The sequence below is a fragment of the Dasypus novemcinctus genome, chromosome 6 (genome assembly GCF_030445035.2).
Source record: "Dasypus novemcinctus isolate mDasNov1 chromosome 6, mDasNov1.1.hap2, whole genome shotgun sequence".
In the NCBI taxonomy this organism is placed as follows: domain Eukaryota; kingdom Metazoa; phylum Chordata; class Mammalia; order Cingulata; family Dasypodidae; genus Dasypus; species Dasypus novemcinctus.
In genome coordinates this window covers 121,214,134-121,235,866 of record NC_080678.1, presented here as the reverse complement: position 1 = coordinate 121,235,866, position 21,733 = coordinate 121,214,134, and the positions used below count along the sequence as shown (strand labels likewise).

General features: G+C 38.9%; 1 protein-coding gene across 6 annotated transcripts in view; it reads right to left on the bottom strand.

Annotated features, from left to right (window-relative positions):
* Nucleotides 1–21,733, bottom strand: part of LOC101437195 (zinc finger protein 596-like) — a 76,557-nt gene that overhangs the window by 10,692 nt on the left and 44,132 nt on the right. For 2 of the 6 annotated variants that reach the window (XM_071215933.1, XM_058299329.2), the window contains exons 2-4: nt 4,384–4,469; nt 2,138–2,264; nt 239–348 (exon numbers count right to left, since the gene is read on the bottom strand). In XM_071215933.1, the coding sequence (XP_071072034.1) occupies nt 239–348; nt 2,138–2,264; nt 4,384–4,395 (249 nt within the window). In that variant the 5' untranslated portion in view covers nt 4,396–4,469. Of the gene's footprint in view, nt 1–238; nt 349–2,137; nt 2,265–4,068; nt 4,102–4,383; nt 4,470–21,733 lie in introns of all 6 variants that reach the window. The other 4 variants (XM_071215932.1, XM_058299327.2, XM_071215930.1 and 1 more) reach the window with 3 other exon arrangements.

Here is a 21,733-nt window from a genome sequence, read left to right as displayed (position 1 = left end):
ACACTGTTTTTTTTTTTGTTTTTTTGTGTGTGCTGGATTAGCATTTAACCCCAAAATTCATTACTATGAGGGTATTTTACTGAATTCCTAATTTATTCCATCTCCAGTTATCTATGTGGAAACTGGGTTCACACAGTGAAGCTTACCAATGACAAGATTTCAGAATTGTCTTTCCTATAGATGGGTGGGTTAAATATAATTTCTATCATTTCCCATTTTTTAGAGACACTTTTCCTACCTGTAGTAATTGGAAAAAACATAATAACATGTTAGAGTAGGATTCAGGGCATGAAAATGTTTGTCGTTTCCAAGTATTCCTCTCTGTATGTTTCCAACATTCAGAATTATCTGGAAAAGAATATCAAATTGAATACTTTAAACATAAAAAAACATTATATTCATATATAATGGGCAAAATTGCATATGATTTTTTTCTTTGAAACTGAACAAATGTATGTTAATACTACAAGATGTTAATATCAGACAAAAAACTTGATGCTAAGTGAAAGAAACAAGAAGCAAAATACTATATATTATACAATTCCATTTATATAAAATGTAAGTATAAATCAATTTATAAAGTAATAAGTTTACTCGTTATGTAAGGCTAGGGAAGGATTGCTAAGTGGGGTGGAGTTTTTCCTTTTTGAATAATGAAATTGTTCTAAAAATTTTTTGTATTGATGAATGCAGAACATTTTCATTATGCTAAAAGTCACTGATTATACCTTTTGGATAGACTGTATGGCATATGAATATATCACAATAAAACTGCTTAATAAATAAATAAGCTAAAATAGCTAGATATAGCAGCTATGTACAACAGGCGAAGCATAGATAAATTGAGAAATGAAGAACCTACTCATGTGTCTGTTTTTTATTATAATTATTGAAATAATGAAAATGCTCTAATAACATTAGTGATGCTTTAGAGAAAATAAAGAATCCTGTTAATTCTAAATAGGAAGAAACCTATGTTTCCACAGTGATGAATATTTTTTAAAACAAATCAATTTTATTGATACATATTAGTAATGCATATGACCCATCCAGCATGTACAATCAATATTTGGAATAATCATATAGTTGAACATTCAAGACTTCAATCACTATTAAAGCAGCTTCATTATTTCAGTAATAATAATAAACAAAAAACAAAGAAAAAATTCATCACCTCTCAATCTCTCTATGCTTCATGAGATTCATTTTATGCTAAAAATATCCAATAAACAAATCTCATTCAGAATTATCTAAATTCTATCTGGGAAAGTATATATGCAATTTTTTTGACTGTTCTGAAAACTCAGCATAGCCCTTGGAGTGGAATACTTATTTCATAACAGCTAATTATTTATCCTTTCAAAAAATATTCATTGGGTTCTCCACACTGCACTGAGTGTTAGAAATGGAGATTCACTAAAGACATTAAGTTGTGGCCAAGATTAAATTATATTGGGGTGAAATACAGGTAAGTAAAAGTAAGGAATAAATTTCATTTAGACAGTTGTATGTGTAAAAAATAATATATTTAGGGAAGCAGATGTGGGTCAACTGATAGAGCATTTGTGTACTATATAGGAGGTCCAGGGTTTGAACCCAAGGCCTCCTAAACCCATGTGGTGAGCTGGCCCACACAGTGCTGCATGCAAGGAGTGCCATGCCATGCAGGCATATCCCCCACATAGGGGAATCCCATGCACAAGGAGTGCACCCCACAAGGAGAGCCACCCCACAGCAAAAATGCGTACATCACTCAGTAGTGGTACCACACACATGGAGAGCTGATGTAGCAAGATAATGCAACAAAAAAGAGATACTGATTCCAGGTGCCACCAAGAATGCAAGTAGACACTGAAGAACACAGAGTGAATGGACACAAGAGAGCAAACAATGGCGGGGGGGGGGAAGAAAAATAAATAAAATAAATCTTTAAAATAATAATACATTTAAATTATAATATATAAAATATAAAAGAAAATAATGATTATATGGCAACATGGAAAAGCTGATCTAGATATTTGAATTAATAAATGGAAGATGATTTATGGTAAATATATAGGTAAATAGTAGATACATAGGTTAGATGGATGGTAAACAGAGATAGATATAGATGATAGATAAAATTTTAGATTCTTACCCATTGAAACCAGGTGATTGATAGTCTCCAGCATCACTTCTCTGAATAGCTTTCTCTGGGAGGCATTTAGCATGTCCCACTCTTCTTGGGTGAAGTCTACAGCTACATCTTTGAAGGTAACTAACTCCTAAAACATCACAGAAATTTTGGTTCACACAGGGCTAACAACGTCCTGAGTGTGATGTTCAAAATAACAGCACTAATCTCTAGAATAAACTTACATGTTATACTGAATTGTATTAACCATAAAAACTCTTTCATATCTAATGATTCCCCATTTTGGTCAAGGTCTTTTTCCAAATATATCACTAGTTGGTGCTTCATATTAATGTCTTAGTGACATCTCTGGAATTCATGTCCCATGCAGGGGGTAAAGCAGTGCTTTTATTTGTTCATCAGTGGTTTGGCATTTTGTGTTTTCTTTTATTAGGCATTGCTTATGTACTTGATGTTCTTGCCTCTCTATTTGAGAATGTAGCAGGAATCTCCAAGATGGGAGTTTAAAATTTTGTTATTGTGTAGGTCTCTACCCATTTAATATAACATTCTATGCCAACACGAACACATTCATATTTCAAAGGGGCATATTCCAGGTGTACCTTTCCCCATTCATCCCCAAACCGACAACATCCTGCATCAGTGACCCTCCTGCCACATTTGCCAAAATAACACTCCCACAATGTATTATCAACTATAGTCCTCCACCTCCCCAAAGTTCACCTGTTCCTTACTCCTGCCCACCCCTCAGCTCCATGGAGAGCCCAAGCCACCCTCCAACCCTTCACACATTCACATTCTAGTACCACTGATCCCACTCACACTGTTCCTCTAACATCTTTTGCCAAACCAAACCCATTCACCTTATCATACTTTCTCCCCAGATTGAGCATCAACTCACCACTCTCTACTCCCTTTCTGTCTCCTGGCAAACTATCTTCCAGAATCTGTCTTGGCGAGTCTGCTAAATATCCATCATACCAGTGATATCATGCAATATTCCTCTTTTAGTGACTGGCTTATGTCACTCAACATAAAGACTTTGAGGTTCTTCCATGTTGTCTCAGGTGTCAATATTTCATTCATTCTTATAGCTAAATAGTATTATATTATATTATATTATTTTACTTTATTTTATTTTATATACCACATCTTGTTTATCCATTCATCCCTTCATGTAAACTTGGGTTGCTTCCAACATTTGGAAGCCATGAATAATGCTGCAATGAACATTTGTGTGCACATATATGTTAATGGCCATGCTTTCAAATCTTCTGGTATATTCATAATATTGGAATTTTTTGGTCATATGGCAATTCTATACTGGGCTTCCTGAAGAACAACCAAAGTGTTCTCCACAATGATTGCACCATTCTACATTCCCACTAGGAGTGGATGAGTGTTCCGATTCCTCCACATTCTCTCATATCAGTGGACATTATCTTGCAACATACGCCAACCAATTTCCCCAATGTAAAAGAGTTAGACTCATTTATAATTTCCCTACACATGATTCTTCTACCTTTTGTTTGAGGCAATGAACAGTATCATATGAGTTAAATATACATCCCTGAAGATTGGATCTTCAGACTGTTCGTATGCCACTTGAGCCATGAATCTCAGCAGAGGTGCAGTCAATACCAAATCTTCAATTCATCAGATTCACATAGGACAACTAACATAAAGTTGATGCTGGAAAACCCCCTTTCCCCAAAACAGGGAGGATATACAACTGCAAGCAAAACAGTTCCTTCACCTGTTCCATAAGATCTAACCATCCTCTCAATATGTAGCAGTATGGAAATTGCCATTGCATAATCCTCAAGACTGAGGAATAAAAAAACGTAAAGGGGGAATGCAACCACGGACCAAAGTAGACATTACTATTGCAGCAATGGAAGAACTTGTAAAATTGATATAAATATAGTAGTTACCAGAGGTTCTCAGGGACTATGAATACATGATTTCTCCAATGAGGCATAGGTTGGGAGAGAAAAAGAAACATGTCTTATCTTTCCAGAGAATACACAGCCTTCATGGAAGTGGAAACAACTATTGTAATGGTTGGAAGGAGAATAATTATTGATCAGTCCCTAAATTACCATAATTATTCTTGAATCCTGTATAATCATAATTTAACACCAGATCCTTGAATAGCTTATGAATGCACTCAGATAATACATGCCAGTAGGAGAAATCTCCTCATCTGCTGTCAACAGAGGTGTGATTTCAGTTAATTCCAAACTCACCTGTGATTCCATTGTTAATACCTCAGCTGGAATCTATCTTCTTCTGGTTTTTCATTCAAATCCTGACAAGCAGAAGGAGAGGAAAGCTGAGAATGGAGAAAGAAGTCTTAAGAGTCAAGATCTGATCACAAATTCCAGTTCCACTTGTCATGAATGCCAAACACTTCACCTGGTAATAACCCCAACCCAGTCAACAAGAGGAACATGAAGTATGTTCGAAGGGAAATAAGGGACGGACTCTCCTTTCTGAGGGTTAAGAGGGCAGAGTTCTTGTCTTCCCTGGCTAATAAAGATAATATGAAAACTTTCATTGTAGAGAGAAGAACATGAAAATCCATGAATTTTATTAATTAGCTCATGATCTTCAGAGACATACTTAAAAACATTTTTTAAAAAACATATTTAGATTACATAAATGTTACATAGAAAAAAATAGGGTTTCTGATATGCTCTGCTCCCCACACCAGCACATTTGCCCCATTAACTGCAGCCTTCAATAGTGTGGTACATTCATTGCAATTGAACACATTTTAAAGCATTGCCACTAAGCACGGATTATAGTTTACATTTTAGTTTACACTCTCTCCCACACAATTTTGTAGGTTATGGCAAGATATATAATGACCTCTATCTGTCATTTCAATGTCATTTAAGGAAAATTCCCAAGTCCTGAAAATGCTCCTGTATTACACCTGTTTTACCACTCCTTGACCTCAGAACCTCTTGTCGCCACTGCATCCACATCAATGATATAAGTTCTTCCATTGTAGAATCATAATAGTCTACAGTAGAATACCAGTAAATCCAGTTGAATCCATATTTCATTCCCTAATCCCAAGGATTCTGGGATGGTAATGCTCACTCTAACTCAAACTGAGAGGGCTTTCCATATGGCTGATGGATGGGACTCGCTTGCAGTTGTAGGCTATCTCAGTTCTTTGGTATGGTGGTTGTCCATCATCACCTCCTTGTTAGTTGTCCTGGGTGAGTCCAATGAATTGGAGCATATGTGTTGCAACTCTGCTGAGGCTTAGGATCCAGGTGGCATATGGACAGTCTAAAGATTCAAGTTTCTTGGATGTATACCTAACAACTCCAACACTAAATATAGGACCAAAGAGCCATGTGTAGGGAAATGACAACTGAGTCCAATTCTGTCACACTGGGGGGCACAAATCCCAAAGTAGAGTCCAATGGCAAAGTACCAACCTTATGAGCTAACTACCCTGACCATAGTGCCTGGATATCTCCAGAGCCCTTAGGAGCCCTGCTATTTGGGGTACTGTCTAATTTGACAGTCAATGAGTGTTCTACATGATCTTCCAATGATGGATATGTGATGTTAAGTTTCATCAATATTTATAAAAGTGTATGGTCCAAAATGTAAACCATCATGTAAACAACTGACCATGGTTGGTAGATATGCTTCAATATTTGTACATCAGTTATAAGAAATGTATCATCCACATATAAAATATTATTAAATGAGGAAGGGGCAAAGTGGGGAGGATGTTGTATATATAGGTATGCCCTTTATTCGGTATATGACATTGCTGTTATCGAAAACTTTTTGAAGACAAAATGAAAAAAATAAGACATTGGGAGAGTAAATGGAAGAAAATGTCACTGTATATATAGGACAACAGATCTTACAGAGTTGAAAGGCACAATGACAAAAAGAGTTTCAGGCAGTGGACTTGGCCCAGTGGTTAGGGTGTCAGTCTACTACAGGGAGGTCCGCAGTTCAAACCCTGAGCCTCCTTGACCCATGTGGAGCTGGCCCATGCACAGTGCTGATGTGCGCAAGGAGTGCCCTGCTGCGTAGGGGACCCCATGCACAAGGAGTGCACCCTGTAAGGAGAGCCACCCAGCGTAAAAGAAAGTGCAGCCTGCCCAGGAATAGTGCTGCACACACGGAGAAGTGACACAACCAGATGACACAACAAAAAGAAACAGAGATTCCCATGCTGCTGACAACAACAGAAGTGGACAAAGAAGACGTAGCATATAGACACAGAGACCAGACAACTGGGGTTGGGGGGAAGGGGAGAGAAATAAATAAATAAATAAATCTTTAAAAAAAAAAGAATTTCATATTTTTTCATTATTTGTTATTATCCCAAAATTTATTTTATTTTTATTTTTAAATTTTTTGTGTGTTTGATTTTCAATTATCAAAACTTTTAATATTATTTCATTAACAATTGTATTTGGCTATTTTATTGGGTCCTTTTTAAAGTTTTGATCACAGAAGGGTTACAACTGTACCAGGGAAGGACCATTTGTGAACAGTGTCAAGGAAAGGGGATACATGGGAGATAATTCACATGGGCACACATATTAGGCATATAAATGCATTCAAATGTCCACAGAGCATTGTCATAGTGGTTGGAGAGTCACACAATAAATGAAAGAATATTTAATTCCCATCCTGGGGAACTCTGCACATTCTTTGATGAAACAGCAAGAATCCCCCAAGTATAGAGGCAATGGCTAGAGAAGGATGATGGTCCATTGAAAGGCCTTTGATATTTCTGACTGTAGTTATGAACCTTTACTCTTGAAATTGAAGCATAGCATAGTATTATAGGGAGCCAAAGTTCTCCTGAGATCCTCTTTGCTGCTCAATTGTGGCCTATCTTTAAGGCAAACTCAGCATATAAATGCAATAATTCCTCCCAGCATGTGATATGACTCTCAGGGATGAGCCTTCCTGGCACCAAGGAATTACTACCAAACACCAATTAGCAATGCAACTGGAAAAAGACCTTGACCAAAAGGGGGAAAGTTAATGGCAAATTAATATATATGACTAAGAGAGTTCAAAGTGAGTTGGGAGGTTATTATAGAGATTGTGCTTATGCACATCTAGCAGGACCTCATTAAGTGCCAAATTAGATGAAGACTTTTGATTCCATCCCTGATTCTAAAACATAGGAATCCTTGACCCATGTCACTTTTTGAATTATGCCTCCACCACCAGAGAAAGCAGATTGAAGTTACTCAATTATATTTATCCTTAGGTTTAGCACCAACATTGGTTCTCCAATCTCCATGCCTGTTTTCTGGAATCTACCTCCCTCTCTGCTTTATTATGTACCTGAACTTGTGGATACATATGTTCGAAATCATCTTGTTCTTCCATATGTGATGCCTAACAATGCATCCCCTCAAACACTGAGTTCTGCTTCTCAACCAAATGTATATGAAAATCAACTGAAAGAAAAATATCACATGATCATACCTATAGATGCAGAAAAAGCATCCAACGAAATACAGCACACTTTCCTGAAAAAATCTATGCACTAAATAGGAATAGAAGGAATCTTTCTGAACATGATCCAAGGTATATATGAAAAACCAACAGCTAACACCATTTAGAATGGTGAAATCCTAAAATCTTCCCCTCTAAGATCAGGAACAAGACAAAGATGACCACTGTCAAACCTTCTTTTTTACACTGTGTTAGAAGTACTTGCTCAAGCACTGAGGCAAGAAACAGATACAAAAGGCTGCCAAATTGGAAAGGAATAAGTCAAAATTTCACTATTTGCAGATGACATGATCCTATATATAGAATGCACTGAGAAATCTACAAAGCTTCTAGAACTTCCAATGAGTTCAGTGAAGTCACAGGTTATGAGATCAATGTGCAAAAATCAATGGCATTTCTGTACACTAGTAATGGGCAATCTGAGGAGGAAATCAAGAAAAAATACGATTTAGAATAGTAAATAAAAATATCAAATACCTATTAATAAATTTAGCTAAAGATGAAAAAGACTTATACACAGAAAACTACACAACACTGTTAAAGGAAATCAAAGACTTAAATAAATGGAAGAATATTCCCTGTTCATGGATATAAGGACTAAATATTATTAAGATGTCTATCCTACACAAACTGATCTATAGATTTAATGCAATCCTAATAAAAAGCAGCACAGCATTCTTTCATGAACAGGAAAACATAACTATGAAATTTATTTGGGGAAACGGACTTTGGCCCAGTGGTTAGGGCGTCCGTCTACCATATGGGAGGTCCGCGGTTCAAACCCCAGACCTCCTTGACCTGTGTGGAGCTGGCCATGCGCAGCGCTGATGCGCGCAAGAAGTGCCGTGCCATGCAAGGGTGTCCCCCGCGTGGGGGAGCCCCACGCGCAAGGAGTGCGCCCGTGAGGAGGGCCGCCCAGCGTGAAAAGAAAGAGCAGCCTGCCCAGGAATGGCACCGCCCACACTTTCCATGCCGCTGACGACAACAGAAGCGGACAAAGAGACAAGATGCAGCAAATAGACACCAAGAACAGACAACCAGGGGAGGGGGGGAAATTAAATAAATAAATAAATCTTTAAAAAAAAAAAAAGAAATTTATTTGGAAGGGAAATAGGCCATGAATAGCCAAAGACATTTTGTAAAAGAAAAACAAAACTAGAGAAATCACACTACCTGACTTTAAAACATACTACAAAGCTGTTGTGGTCAAAATGGTATGGTATTGACACAAGGATAGACATACTGACCAACTGAAATGAATTGAGAGTTCTTATACTGATCCTCACATATACAGTCATCTGATATTTGACAAAGCCACCAAGCCCACTCAACTGGGAGAGAATAGCCACTTCAAAATATGGTGCTTGGAGAACTGGGTATCTTATGCAAAAGAATGAGAGAGGAATACCTTCTCACACCTTATTCAAAAATCAACTCAAGATGTATCAAAAATCTGAATATTAACAGCCAAGACCATAAAGACCATGGAAGACAATGTAGGGAAGCATTTACAGGATATTGTGATAGGAACTGCCTTCGTGAACATCATACCCAAAGCACACAGGGTGAAAGAAAAAATAGATAAATGGGACTTCCTCAAAATTAAATCCTTTTGCATCTCAAAGGAGTTTATCAAGAAAGTGAAAAGACAGCCTACCCAATGGGAGAAAATATTTGTTAACCATATATCTGAAGTACTCTAATAACCAGCATATATTTAAAAAATCTTATATCTCTAAAATAAAAAGACAACCCATTTAATAAATGGGCAAGATATTTGAACTGATGCTTCCCCAAAGAAGAAATACAAATGGCTAAAAAGCATATAAAAAGATGTTGAACATCACATGCTACTACAGAAATGCAAATGAAAACTACAATGATATACTATCTTACACCCATTAGACTGGCAGTTATGAAGAAAACAGAGGACTATAAGTGTTGGAGAGGAGGTGGAGGAATGGGAAACCACCAATTACTGGTGGGAATGTAGAAGGATCCAGGCATTGTGGAGGACAGTTTGGCAGTTCCTGAAAAAATGAGCTATAGATTTGCCATATGAGCCAACAATTCGACTGCTGGGTATATACACAGAAGAACTGTAAACAAGGATATGAATCAATGTATACACACCAATGTACATAGTGTCATTATTTACTATAAACAAAATTTGCAATCAATCTGAATGTCCATCAACAGATGAAGGAATAAACAAAATAGGGTATCTACATAGAATGGAATACTACTCAGCTGTAAGAAGCAATACAGTATTAACACAAAGGCTAACATGGATGAATCTTGAGGACCTAAGTTGAGTGAAGCAAGCCAGGCATTGAAGGACAAATACTACATGACCTCTCTGATATGAATTAAGCAAATCAAGCTGTCTCAGAGTGCTGGAGACTGGAAGATAGAATTACAGGAAATAGGGGGAGAGGAAGGTTGTGAGCCAATGCCCACATGGGAAAAATCTATGCTAAAGTGGAGGTAAGTAGTTGTGCAGTGAAGGGATAAAATGGGGGCAAAGGAATACTATTGGGTTGGGTTTTACAGGCTTTAGGAGGGCTAGGGTTGGGAGGATGGATCAGATGGTCCATGGAAATTGGGGGATTGGGAGCAAGTGAACATGGGAGATTGTCAGGTACATGGCTGAAACTAAAATATTGAGAAAACTCTTTAGAAAATATAATAAGGAAGGGTTACTGGTTTTAGGTGTCTAATGGGGGACATCTGGCACAGGATGCACCTGGAGTAGTCTTCTAGGGAGTGTTCATCTTGTCATAGTATGCCATATCAGTGGGAGGAGACACATACAGTGAGTATTAATGTGTTGTAACCCCACTCTGGGGAAGCCTGATCTTCTCAAACTGAGGGGATGGTGTCCTTGAGAGCATGGATGGCTCCCCATGAGGGAGGACAGACTAGTATGTCAAGCCCTCAGCATTGTTGCAAGTATCTATGAATCTAGTCCTTCAAGCAGGGAAGCTTAGGTCTCACTGTGGGCTCTGAATGGTGGGGAAGAGAGGAATAGAATAGATGGATGAGGGGGTAACTGGGGGGCAACTGAAGTGTTCTGCATGATCATTCAATGATGGGTACATGTTAAATGTCACAAAAAATTTATAATGGTGAACAGTCTAAAATGTAAACCATAATGTAGAACATAATGGAACCATGGTTGGTAGTTATGTTTCAATATTTGTGTATCAGTTGTAGCAAAAGTATCTGCACGTGAATGAACTGTTGCTGGGGAAAGGGGAAAAGGGTGAAGATTGGGTATATGGGACTTCCCTATATTCTATATGTGATTTTACTCTGACCTAAAAGTTTTTTGAAGACATAATAAAAAAAAAAAAAAGATGTAAGCCACTGGAAGAAATGGAAGAGATTGCCATGCCACTGTACATAGAGGACTACACCTGTTGCAGTAATGAAAGGCAAAACATCAAAAAAATTTTTATATTATTCAATTTTTAATACCCCAATTTACTTTACTTTATTTCAGTTTTTCTAAATTATTATGTATTTTATTTTTTTATTCATTTTTTAAAAAATATTACATTAAAAAAATATGAAGTCCCATTCAACCCCACAGCCCCCATCCCCCACTCCCCCCACAGCAACACTCTCTCCCATCATCATGACACATCCATTGCATTTGGTAAGTACATCTCTGAGCATCGCTGCACCTCATGGTCAATGGTCTACATCATAGCCCATACTCTCCCACGTTCCATCCAGTGGGCCCTGGGGTGATCTACAATGTCCCGTAATTGTCCGTGAAGCACCACCCAGGACAACTCCAGTCCTGAAAACACCTCCACATCGCATCTCTTCCTCCCATTCCCCGCACCCAGCAGCCACCATGGCCACTTTTCCCACGCCAATGCCACATTTTCTCTGTGGACATTGGATTGGTTGTGTCCATTGCACTTCTATGTCAAGAGGGTGCCTAGATTCCACATGGATAATGGATGCAATCCTCCTGCTTTCAGTTGTAGGCACTCTAGGCTCCATGGTGTGGTGGTTGACATTCTTCAACTCCATGTTAGCTGAGTGGGGTAAGTTCAACAAATCAGAGTGTAGGAGCTGAAGTCTGTTGAGGTTCAGGGTGTTGAGATATATCTCAAACCCCAGCACCAACTACAATTCCAGTAAAGTAGCATGAAAGGCTTGTGAAAAGAGATCCCATCTGAGTCCTGTTCTATCATGCAGAAACACCAGCTCCAAAGAAGGGCCAACTGACATGGCAGTGAACCCCATCTGCCATGACCATAGAACCCGTGGGTCTCTTTAGCCTTCAAAAGAACCAATAACTGGGGTTGTATCTACTTTATCTGTCTCTGAGACTCTGCTCAGATGTGCATAAGGGCAATCCTTCTGACAACCTCCAGACGCTTTTAGAGACTCATAGCCACATAAACTCATTTCTCCTTTCCATTTCCCCCTTACATTAGGTCAAACAGCATTTTAAACTCCTGTTATTATATGTAGACAGGGATATTCTGCTGGTCCGTGTTGAACCTTTAATTCAAGGTCATTTTCTAGTTGCATCATCAGCTGGTATTTGGTAGTGATCCCTCGGTGCCAGGGAGGCTCATCCCCGGGTGTCATGTCCCACGCTGGGGGGAATGCACTGCATCTACATGCTGAGTTTGGCTTCGAGACTGGCCACATTTGAGTAACATGAAGGCTGTCAGGAGGAAACTCCCAGGCACAGTGCTGCTCTAGGCCTTGTTCTTATTTCAGGTGTATAGGCTCACAAGCATAGTCATTAGTATCAGGGGCTCACTGTTGGACCCTCATTCCTTCCTGGTCTTACCATTGCACCTGGGGGACTGCTGCTGCTCCCATAGGGACCACAACAGAGCATCGCCAGCCAGGAACCCAGTACCACCCCAGCTGTTGTTTTTAATTGTTTCCACTATGAGTATATCCAAACATTACCATGCACCCTGGACATATGCCCTGTATAACTCCCTGTCAACCATATATCGCCTGTCACTAACATCCCATACCAGTATTCCTCCGCCGCCATTGTTGAACCACTCTGTGATCCAAAACTTCCTGAAAAGTGAAGCCCAATATAATGTCAGGTTCCCTTACTAGTAAAATGGAATATAGCAATGAGTTTAAAGGTTAGATCTAGAATACGTATTGATTTGGAAAAATTCTACATCCTACCTTTTTCTTTTCTTTTTCCCTAATTATTGAGCTTCTCTTCACGAGAGCCTTAGATCACAGTAATTCATATATACAATATACAGTACTCCCACACATCCATCATAAAAGCTTTTCCCTTCCACAGCAATATTCTTATAACTTATTCATATCATATTTACTTAAACTGATGTACAGACTCTGAGGCAATAGCTTTCAAACAAGGTGACATCTGTGCTTACATTGTGGTCCATACTTTAGGATATACAGTTTTCTAAATTTTTAGTTATCCTATGCTTTACATTATGGTTTACATTATTAGTCTGTTGTACCCTATATGTTTTTGGTGTAATATTATATGTTTTATATCCATCCTTGTGTACTCTCGCAGAACTCCTCTCTTACCCCCACATTTACCTTGGTTCCATCCATTCAACATCCATTTTCCCCTCCCCTTGGGGCACACAGCGACAGCCAATCTCCATTTCCCGAGGAGCCACGTCCAGAGATACTTGCAACAGTGTTCAGGGCCTGACTTGCTCAACTGCCCTAATGCCCTGGGAGCCACCCTTTCTCTCGAGAGATACAGTTCCCTCTATTTGATGGCATTAGTCCGCCCCAGGATGTGGATCCACCCCCACTCTCACTACTTGGGTCTCTACCCAATGGTACAACCCACTCTGGCAAAATGAGCATTCAGACATTCCCCAGGAGTCCGTCCCACATCAGACCATCCCCTCCTAGCATCCTAAACAGGTAACCCTCCTAATTATATTTTGATACAATTTTCTCAGTATTTTACTCTCAACCAACACCTGACACTCTCCTATGTTCGTGTGTTGCCCTTCCCTCCCCCCAATTTTTTGGCACTATTACCCATCCGCCCATCCCCAGCCCCCTTCAAGCCCGCAAAACCCCACCCAAAGGCAACCCCTTGCCCCCATTTTATCTCTTCTTTGTGCTCATACTTACCGCCAGCTCATCATAGATTCCACCCCTGCAGACATTGGCTCATATCTTTCCTCCACCCCCCAATTTCCTGTAAGCCTATCTTCCAGTCTCTAGCTCTCTGAGGCAGCTTGCTTATTTCATATCATTGAGGTCATGTAGTATTTGTCCTTCAATGCCTGGGTTGCTTCACTCAACATAAGGTTCTCAAGATTCATCCATGTTATCACGTGTGTTTGTAGTGTATTTGTTCTTACAGCAGAGTAGTATTCCATTGTATGTATATACCACATTTTATTGATCCACTCATCTGTTGATGGGCATTTGGGTTGATTCCACCTTTTGGCGATAGCGATCAATGCTGCTATGAACATTGGTGTACATATATCAGTTTGTGTCCTTGTTGTCAGTTCTGCTGGGTATTTACCCAGCAGTGGTATTGCTGGATCATATGGCAAATCTATGGTTAGTTTTTTGAGAAACCACCAAACTGTCCTCCAGAATGGTTGGATCCTTCTGCATTCCCACCAGCAGTGGATGAGTGTTCCTCTTTCTTCACATCCTCTCCAGCATTTGTATTCTTCTGTTTTTTCATAGCTGCCAATCTTATGGGAGTAAGATGGTATCTCATTGTAGTTTTGATTTGCATTTCCCTGATAGCTAGAGATTTGGAGCATTTTTTCATGTGCTTTTTAGCCATTTGTATTTCTTCTTTGGAGAAAGTGTCTGTTTAAATCTTTTCCCATTTTTTAAAATGGGTTGTTTATCTTTTTATTTTCAAGATATAGGAGTTCTTTATATATGCACGTTATAAGTCTCTTATCAGATATATGGTTGCCAAATATTTTCTCCCATTGTGTGGGTTCTCTTTTTACTTTTTTAACAAACTGCAGAAGGCTTTAATTTTGAGGAAGTCCCACTTATCTATTTGTTCTTTTGCTGCTTGTGCTTTTGGTGTGATATTCATGAAGCCATTTCCTATTACAAGGTCCTGTAGATGTTTTGCTACACTGCTTTCCAAGGTCTTTATGGTCTTGGCTCTTATATTTAGGTCTTTGATCCATCTTGAGTTGATTTTTGTATAAGGTGTGAGATGGTAATCCTCTTTCATTCTTCTACCTATGGATATCCAGTTCTCCAGGCAACATTTGTTGAATAGGCCATTCTCTACCAGTTGAGAGGTTTTGGTGGCTTTATTGAATATTATATGGCTATATATATGAGGTTCTATATCAGAACTTTCAATTCAATTCCATTGGTCTGTGTGTCTCTCCTTATGCCAATACAATGCTGTTTTCACTACTGTAGCTTTGTAGTATGTCTTGAAGTCAGGTAGTATGATTCCTCCAATTTTGTTTTTCTTTTTCAATATGTCTTTGGCTATTCGGGGCCTCTTTCCTTTCCAAATAAATTTCATAGTTAGTTTTTCTAGTTCCTTAAAGAAGGCTGTGTTGATTTTTATTGGGATTGCATTGAATGTGTAGACCAGTTTTGGTAGGATAGACATCTTAATAATATTTAGTCTTCCTATCCATGAACAAGGAATATTCTTCCATATATTTAGGTCTTCTTTGATTTCCTTGAACAGTCTTATATAGTTCTCAGTGTACAAGTTTTTTACATCTTTAGTTAAATTTATTCCTAAATATTTGATTTTTTAATTTACTATTGTGAATGGTATTTGTTTCTTGTTTCCTCCTGATCTTGCTCATTATTGGTGTACAGAAATTCTACTGATTTTTGTGCATTGATCTTATAACCTGCAACTTTACTAAACTCATTTATGAGTTCAAGAAGCTTTCTTGTAGATCTCTCAGGGTTTTCTATGTATAGGATCATGTCATCTGCAAATAATGCAATTTTGACTATTTCCTTTCCAATTTGAATGCCTTTTATATCTGGTTCTTGCCTCAGTGCTGAAGCAAGAACTTCTAAGACAATGTTAAATAGAAGGGGAGACAATGGGCATCCTTGTCTTGTTCCTGACTATAGAGGGGAGGATTTTAGGATTTCACCATTGTAAACAATGTTGGCTGTAGGTTTTTCATATATACTCTTTATCATCTTCAAAAAATTTCCTTGTATTCCGATCTTTTGGAGTGTTTTTATCAAGAAAGGGTGCTGTATTTTGTCAAATGCTTTTTCTGCAACTATAGATATAATCATGTGATTTTTTTCCTTCAGTCTGTTTATATGGTGTATTATATTGATTGATTTTCTTATGTTGAACCATCCTTGCATACCTGGAATGAATCCCACTTGGTGATGGTGTATAATTCGTTTAATGTGTTGTTGAATATGATTAGCAAGTATTTTGTTAAGCATTTTTGATCTAGGTTCATTAGAGAAATTGGTCTGTAATTTTCCTTTCCTGTGGTGTCTTTGTTTGGCTTTGGTACGAGGGTAATGTTGGCATCACAGAAGGAGTTAGGCAATGTTCTTTCTGTTTCAATTTTTTGGAATAATTTCAGCAGGACTGGTGTTATTTCTTTCCGGAATGTTTTGTAGAATTCACCTGTGAAGTCGTCTGGCCCTGGGCTCTTCTTAGTTGGGAGGTTTTTAATGACTGATTCTATCTCTTTACTTCTGACTGGTTTGTTAAGATCATAAATTTCTTCTTTTGTCAATATGGGCTGCTTATGTGTTTCTAGGAATTTATCCATTTCCTCTGAATTGTCATTTCTGTTGGAATAAAGTTTTTCAAAGTATCCTCTTATGATAGTCTTTATTTCTGAGGGGTCAGTGGTGATACCTCCTTTCTCATTTCTTATTTTGTGTATTTGCACCTTCTCTCTTTTTTTCTTTGTTAGTCTCACTAAAGGTTTGTCAATTTTGTTGATCTTCTCAAGAACCCACCTCTTGGTCTTGTTTATCTTTTCAAGTGCTTTCTTATTTTCTATTTCATTTAGTTCTGCTCTTATTTTTGTTATTTCCTTCCTTCTTCAACCTGTGCGATTACTTTGTTGATTTTTTCCTAATTCCTCCAAATGTGCAGTTAGTTCTTCAATTTTTGCTCTTTCTTCATTTTTGATATATGAATTTATGGCTATAAATTTTCATCTCAGTACTGCTTTTGCTGCATCCCATAAATTTTGGTATGTTGTGTTATCATTATCATTTGTTTCAAGGTAGTCATTGATTTCTTTTGAGATGTCCTCTTTGACCCACTGTTTTTCTAAGATTGTGCTGTTTAATTTCCACATCTTGGTGTGAAACCTGTGCCTCTGTCCCTTGCAAATTTCCAGCTTCACTCCACTGTGGTCAGAGATATTATTTCGTATGATTTTGATCTTTCTGAATTCATTAAGCCTTTCTTTGTGGCCTAACATATGGTTTACCTTGGAGAATGACACATGTGCACTTGAGAAAAATGTATATCCTGCTGTATTTGGGTGTAATGATCTATATATGTGTATTAGATCCAGCTCCTCTAATATACTGTTCAAGTGTTTTGTTTCTTTAGTGATTCTCTTTTGAGATGTTTTGTCAAGAGTTGATAGTGGTGTATTAAAATCCCCCACTATAATTGTAGATGCATCTATTCTTACACTTAGTTTTTCCAGCGTTTGCCTCACGTATTTAGAGGTGCCCTTGTTAGGAGCATAAATATTTATGATTGTTCGATCTTCTTGGCAGATTGTCCCGTTCACTAAAATGTAGTATCCTTCTTTGTCTCTCACAATTGTTTCACATTTAAAGTCTATTTTGTCTGATATTAATATAGCTACTCCTGCCTTTTTTTGGTTATTGTTTGCTTGTATGATTGTTTTCCAACTATTCACTTTCAACCTCCATGAGTCTCTGGGTCTAAGATGTGTCTCTTGTAGACAGCATATAGATGGTTCATATTTCCTTATCCAGTGTTCCAGTCTGAATCTTTTGATAGGTGATTTAATCCATTGACATTCAGTGTTATTACTTTCAAGGAATTATTTGTGTTAGCCATATTTTGATTGGAGTTGTGTTTGTCATATTTTGTTTGCTTTTCTTTTTCTCTTCTCTTTTTGTCTTTTTTGTTGCTCTTACACTCTCCTCCAACTCTGCCTGTCCTGTTTTTTCCTTTCTTCCTGCAGAACTCCCTTTAGAATTTCTTGAAGGGGAGGTTTCTGGTTGGCATACTCTTTCAGTTTCTGCTTATCTGTGAATATTTTGAACTCTCCATCATTTTTGAATGCTAGTTTAGCTGGATAGAGTATTCTTGGTTGGAAATTTTTTTCCTTTAGTACCTTGAGTATATCGTACCACTGCCTTCTTACCTCCGTGGTTTCAGATGAGAAATCAGCACTTACTCTTATGGCACTTCCCTTGTATGTGATGGTTTTCTTTTCTCTTGCTGCTTTTAGAATTTTCTCTTTGTCTTGAGTGTTGGATAATTTGACAAGTATATGTCTTGGGATGGGCCTGTTGGGGTTTATGATGATTGGGGTGTGCTGTGCTTCTTGGATATGTACGTCTGTCTCTTTCAGTAGATTTGGGAAATTTTCAGCCATTATTTCCTGCAACACTCCTTCTGACCCCTTTCCCTTCTCTTCTCCTTCTGGAATGCCTATAATACCTATGTTTGAGCATTTTGCATTTTCATTCAGGTCCCTAAGTCCTAGCTGGGTTTTTTCTATCTTTTTATCGACCAATTCTACTATCTGTTTGATTTCCAATGTACTGTCTTTCACATCACTAATTCTCTCCTCTGCCTCTTCTAGTCTGCTGATATATGCTGCAAGTGTATTTTTGATTTCTTGAACTGTGGTGTTCATTTCCATCATATCTGTTATCTTTTTGCATATGTCTGCAATTTCCCCTCCAAGTGTTGTCTTTATGTTGTTAACCTCTTCCTTTACTTCATTAAATTTGTAGGTGATAAATGTTCTGAGATCTTTCATTACTTGTGTGAAGTCCTGCTCCCCTTCCTGATTTTTAGTTTGTTCATTGGATTCAGCCATGTTTTCCTGATTACTGGTTTGGCTTGTAGATTTTTTTGCTGTCTGGTCATCATTTTATCTTGACGGGTTTAATCAGTTCCTTAGCTTCTCTATTCTTGGAGATTAATTAGCTGTTGTTTTTGCGTAAGTGTTATATCTTCTCTTTGTCACTTTGTTCTTCTTATTCTAATTTCTTATTGCTGGCTGAGTTCACTTTAAAGGAAAGTATTAGGGCCAGGGAAAGGCAATTGTGTAAGCAAGGAAAAAGTGTAAAGTAGTATTGGTGATATATGTTAACAGAGCAACAATATGAGATCTGGGAGGATGGATGTTAGATTCATGTAAGTTGTGTAGAGTTATCGCAGTAGGTAGAGTACCTATAATGAGGGAGTTGACTGAATATGGGAGGAATACGGTATGAAATAAAAAGCTATTGTTTTCATGAGAAAGGAAAAGAGAAAAGAAAGGTAGTTTCAAGAGTGGATAAAAGAAAACAAAACAAAGGTATTAGAAATTAAGAGTTAGACACTTTGTGGATCAAAGAAAGGGAGGTGGAATATAGGAGAGACAGTAGATGATGGAGGATATCAAGATGTAGGGGAAAGGGGCTAGTGTAGGTAGCCAAAATCTATTCACACAGAAATGAGGCAGTGGAGGATGAGGAAACCCAGCATATGTGAGGTGTTCCCTGTAGCACCTATTGTATAGTTAAGATAAAATAAAATAAGAAGAAAATGAGGGACAAGAGAGAGAGAGAGAAAAAAAAGAGAAGAAAGGAAGAAAGAAAAACGGGGTGGGGAACAGGTAGCGAAAAGAAAAAAAAAGATATACAGCATCCACAACAGCCAGAACAACAATTTAAAAAAAAACCTAAATAACTGAAAAAAAAAGACTTTGATAATGCAATGTTAGCAATCAGGACATTAAAAAAAATAAAAAATAAAATAGAATAAAAATAAAAACAAAACAAAACAAAAGAGAAAAAACGCAAACGTTGAGGGCTAGGACATTCAAGGACCTCAGATGGACTTCAGGGCATGATGGATTCAGGGATGGAAAGTCTGAGATTTTGAAGACTCAAGAGGCGTGAGTCTCTGGGGTGTGGGCTACCAGGGTTTTAGGGGACTCAGACCTGGCAACCTTGAGTCTGGTTAACAGGGAGCCTGGGAGCACTGCAGTGCATCACAGCCTTCAGGGATCCCCGCACCTGGGTGCCAGCCCTATGGGTGAAGTCACATCCGCAAGCTCTATCCTGTGTGTCTGTACTCCACATTTCACTCACTCACTGGGGTCTATTTTGTGGATGTATCACCAGTTCGACTCTAGGACCCCTCCCACCCTGTAATCCCCGGGAATGGCCACCTGGGGGCGCCTCTACACTGTAGCCAATTTAATGACACAGATCAATAGCCAGACCTGGGGATGGGGCTCCAGCCGGAAACGCTAATAATAGAGTCCAAACCCGAAATTCCCACACTTTGCAAAATATTCCCCTAATAAGCTTCCAAACATCTCCCACCCTACCAGACCCTGGTGGTGTCTCTTTATTGCTATCAATTTAAGTCCACTGTAGATCAGCAGCTGGGCTTGGGGGATGGCGGGGCTCTAGGCGGAAGTGCTATTGTTTGTGTCCGCAATCATAAATTTCCCCCCTTCGCAATAAAACTCCCGTTTGTCTCCCCAAATCGGTCTGCAAGCGCCTCCTGTCCTATTGACCCCCCAATAGGCCTCTCAGGGCTTATGAATTCCCCAGTACTGCAGAGCCTCCAAAAAAAAATGCCACAGCAGCGCCCGGTGACACGGCTCCGCCCACCCTAGGAGGGAGCATTCCGCACGCAGCCCGGACCTCCGTGTAAAGAGTCTCAATTATATTTTATAGACGTATTTTCTCCGTTACCTTCCCACCAAATCGATGTCCAGACACCTCCTGTCCTGCAAAAATCCTGAAACAGCCTGGTCCCTAAGAACCTCCAACGCTGCCCAGCCGCTTCTTTGCAGGAGATATTATCAGGTAAGCTCACTCAGCCACCATCTTGCCCCACCCCCCTGTATTTTATTTCTAATCTTTAAACCTACATTACTATTTCATTTTCCTATTGGTTGAATTTGGCTGTGTATTAGTCTTCATTCATGAAGACGTTTTGGATCACAGACTGGTTTAACTATAGCAGGGGAGGAGCACTGGTGTGGAGTGTCATTGATGGGGGATGCATGGGTGGGAGGGAGTTCACCAGGGCATGCATGTGGTATGTATGTATATGTTCGGATGTTATTTGGGTGTTGACATTCTGGATGGAGTTTCACATAATGGCTGAATGGGTTGGGTTCCCATCATTGGGAGCTCTTTCATTTTCCCCAGGGGTGTGGTGGTAGTTCCCTGGATGGAAGGACAGAGACCAGTTAAGAGGAATGGTCAAATTGTGGGCCCTTGAACAGTGATGACTATGCTTGTGAGTCTGTGTTTGAAATTCCAACTTGGCTTAGAGCTGCAGGGTGCCTAAATGTTACCTCCTGAGAGCCTCCATGTATCTCTAAGCCAAACTCAGCTGAGAGATGCATTGCCTTCCCCCAGTGTGGGACATGACTTCCAGAAATGAAACTCTCTGGCACCAAGGAATTGCTAGCAGGCTCTGGCTGGTGATGCAACTAGAGTAGACAATGGTCAACCACCACACCAATGAAATGAGAGCAACTGCAACTGCAAGCAGGAGAATTCCAACCATCAGGCACATGGGATCTAAGTTCCCTCTCAATTTAGAAGTAGAATGGTCATTGCCATACCAGAGTCCTCAGGATGGAGAAAAATATGAATTAGAGTGGACTTACTGGTATTCTACTATAGAATTACTGAGATTGTAGTAATGGAAGGAATGTATCATTAATGTGGATATGTGGCCACTGGAGTTGCTGAGGGCAGAGAGTGGGAAGAAGAGGTGTGATATGGGGGAATTTTTGGGACTTGGAATTGTCCTGAATGATTTTGTAGGGAGAGATGCAGAACAACATATTACTGGCATATTCCACTGAATGGACTGGGAGAGAGTGTAAA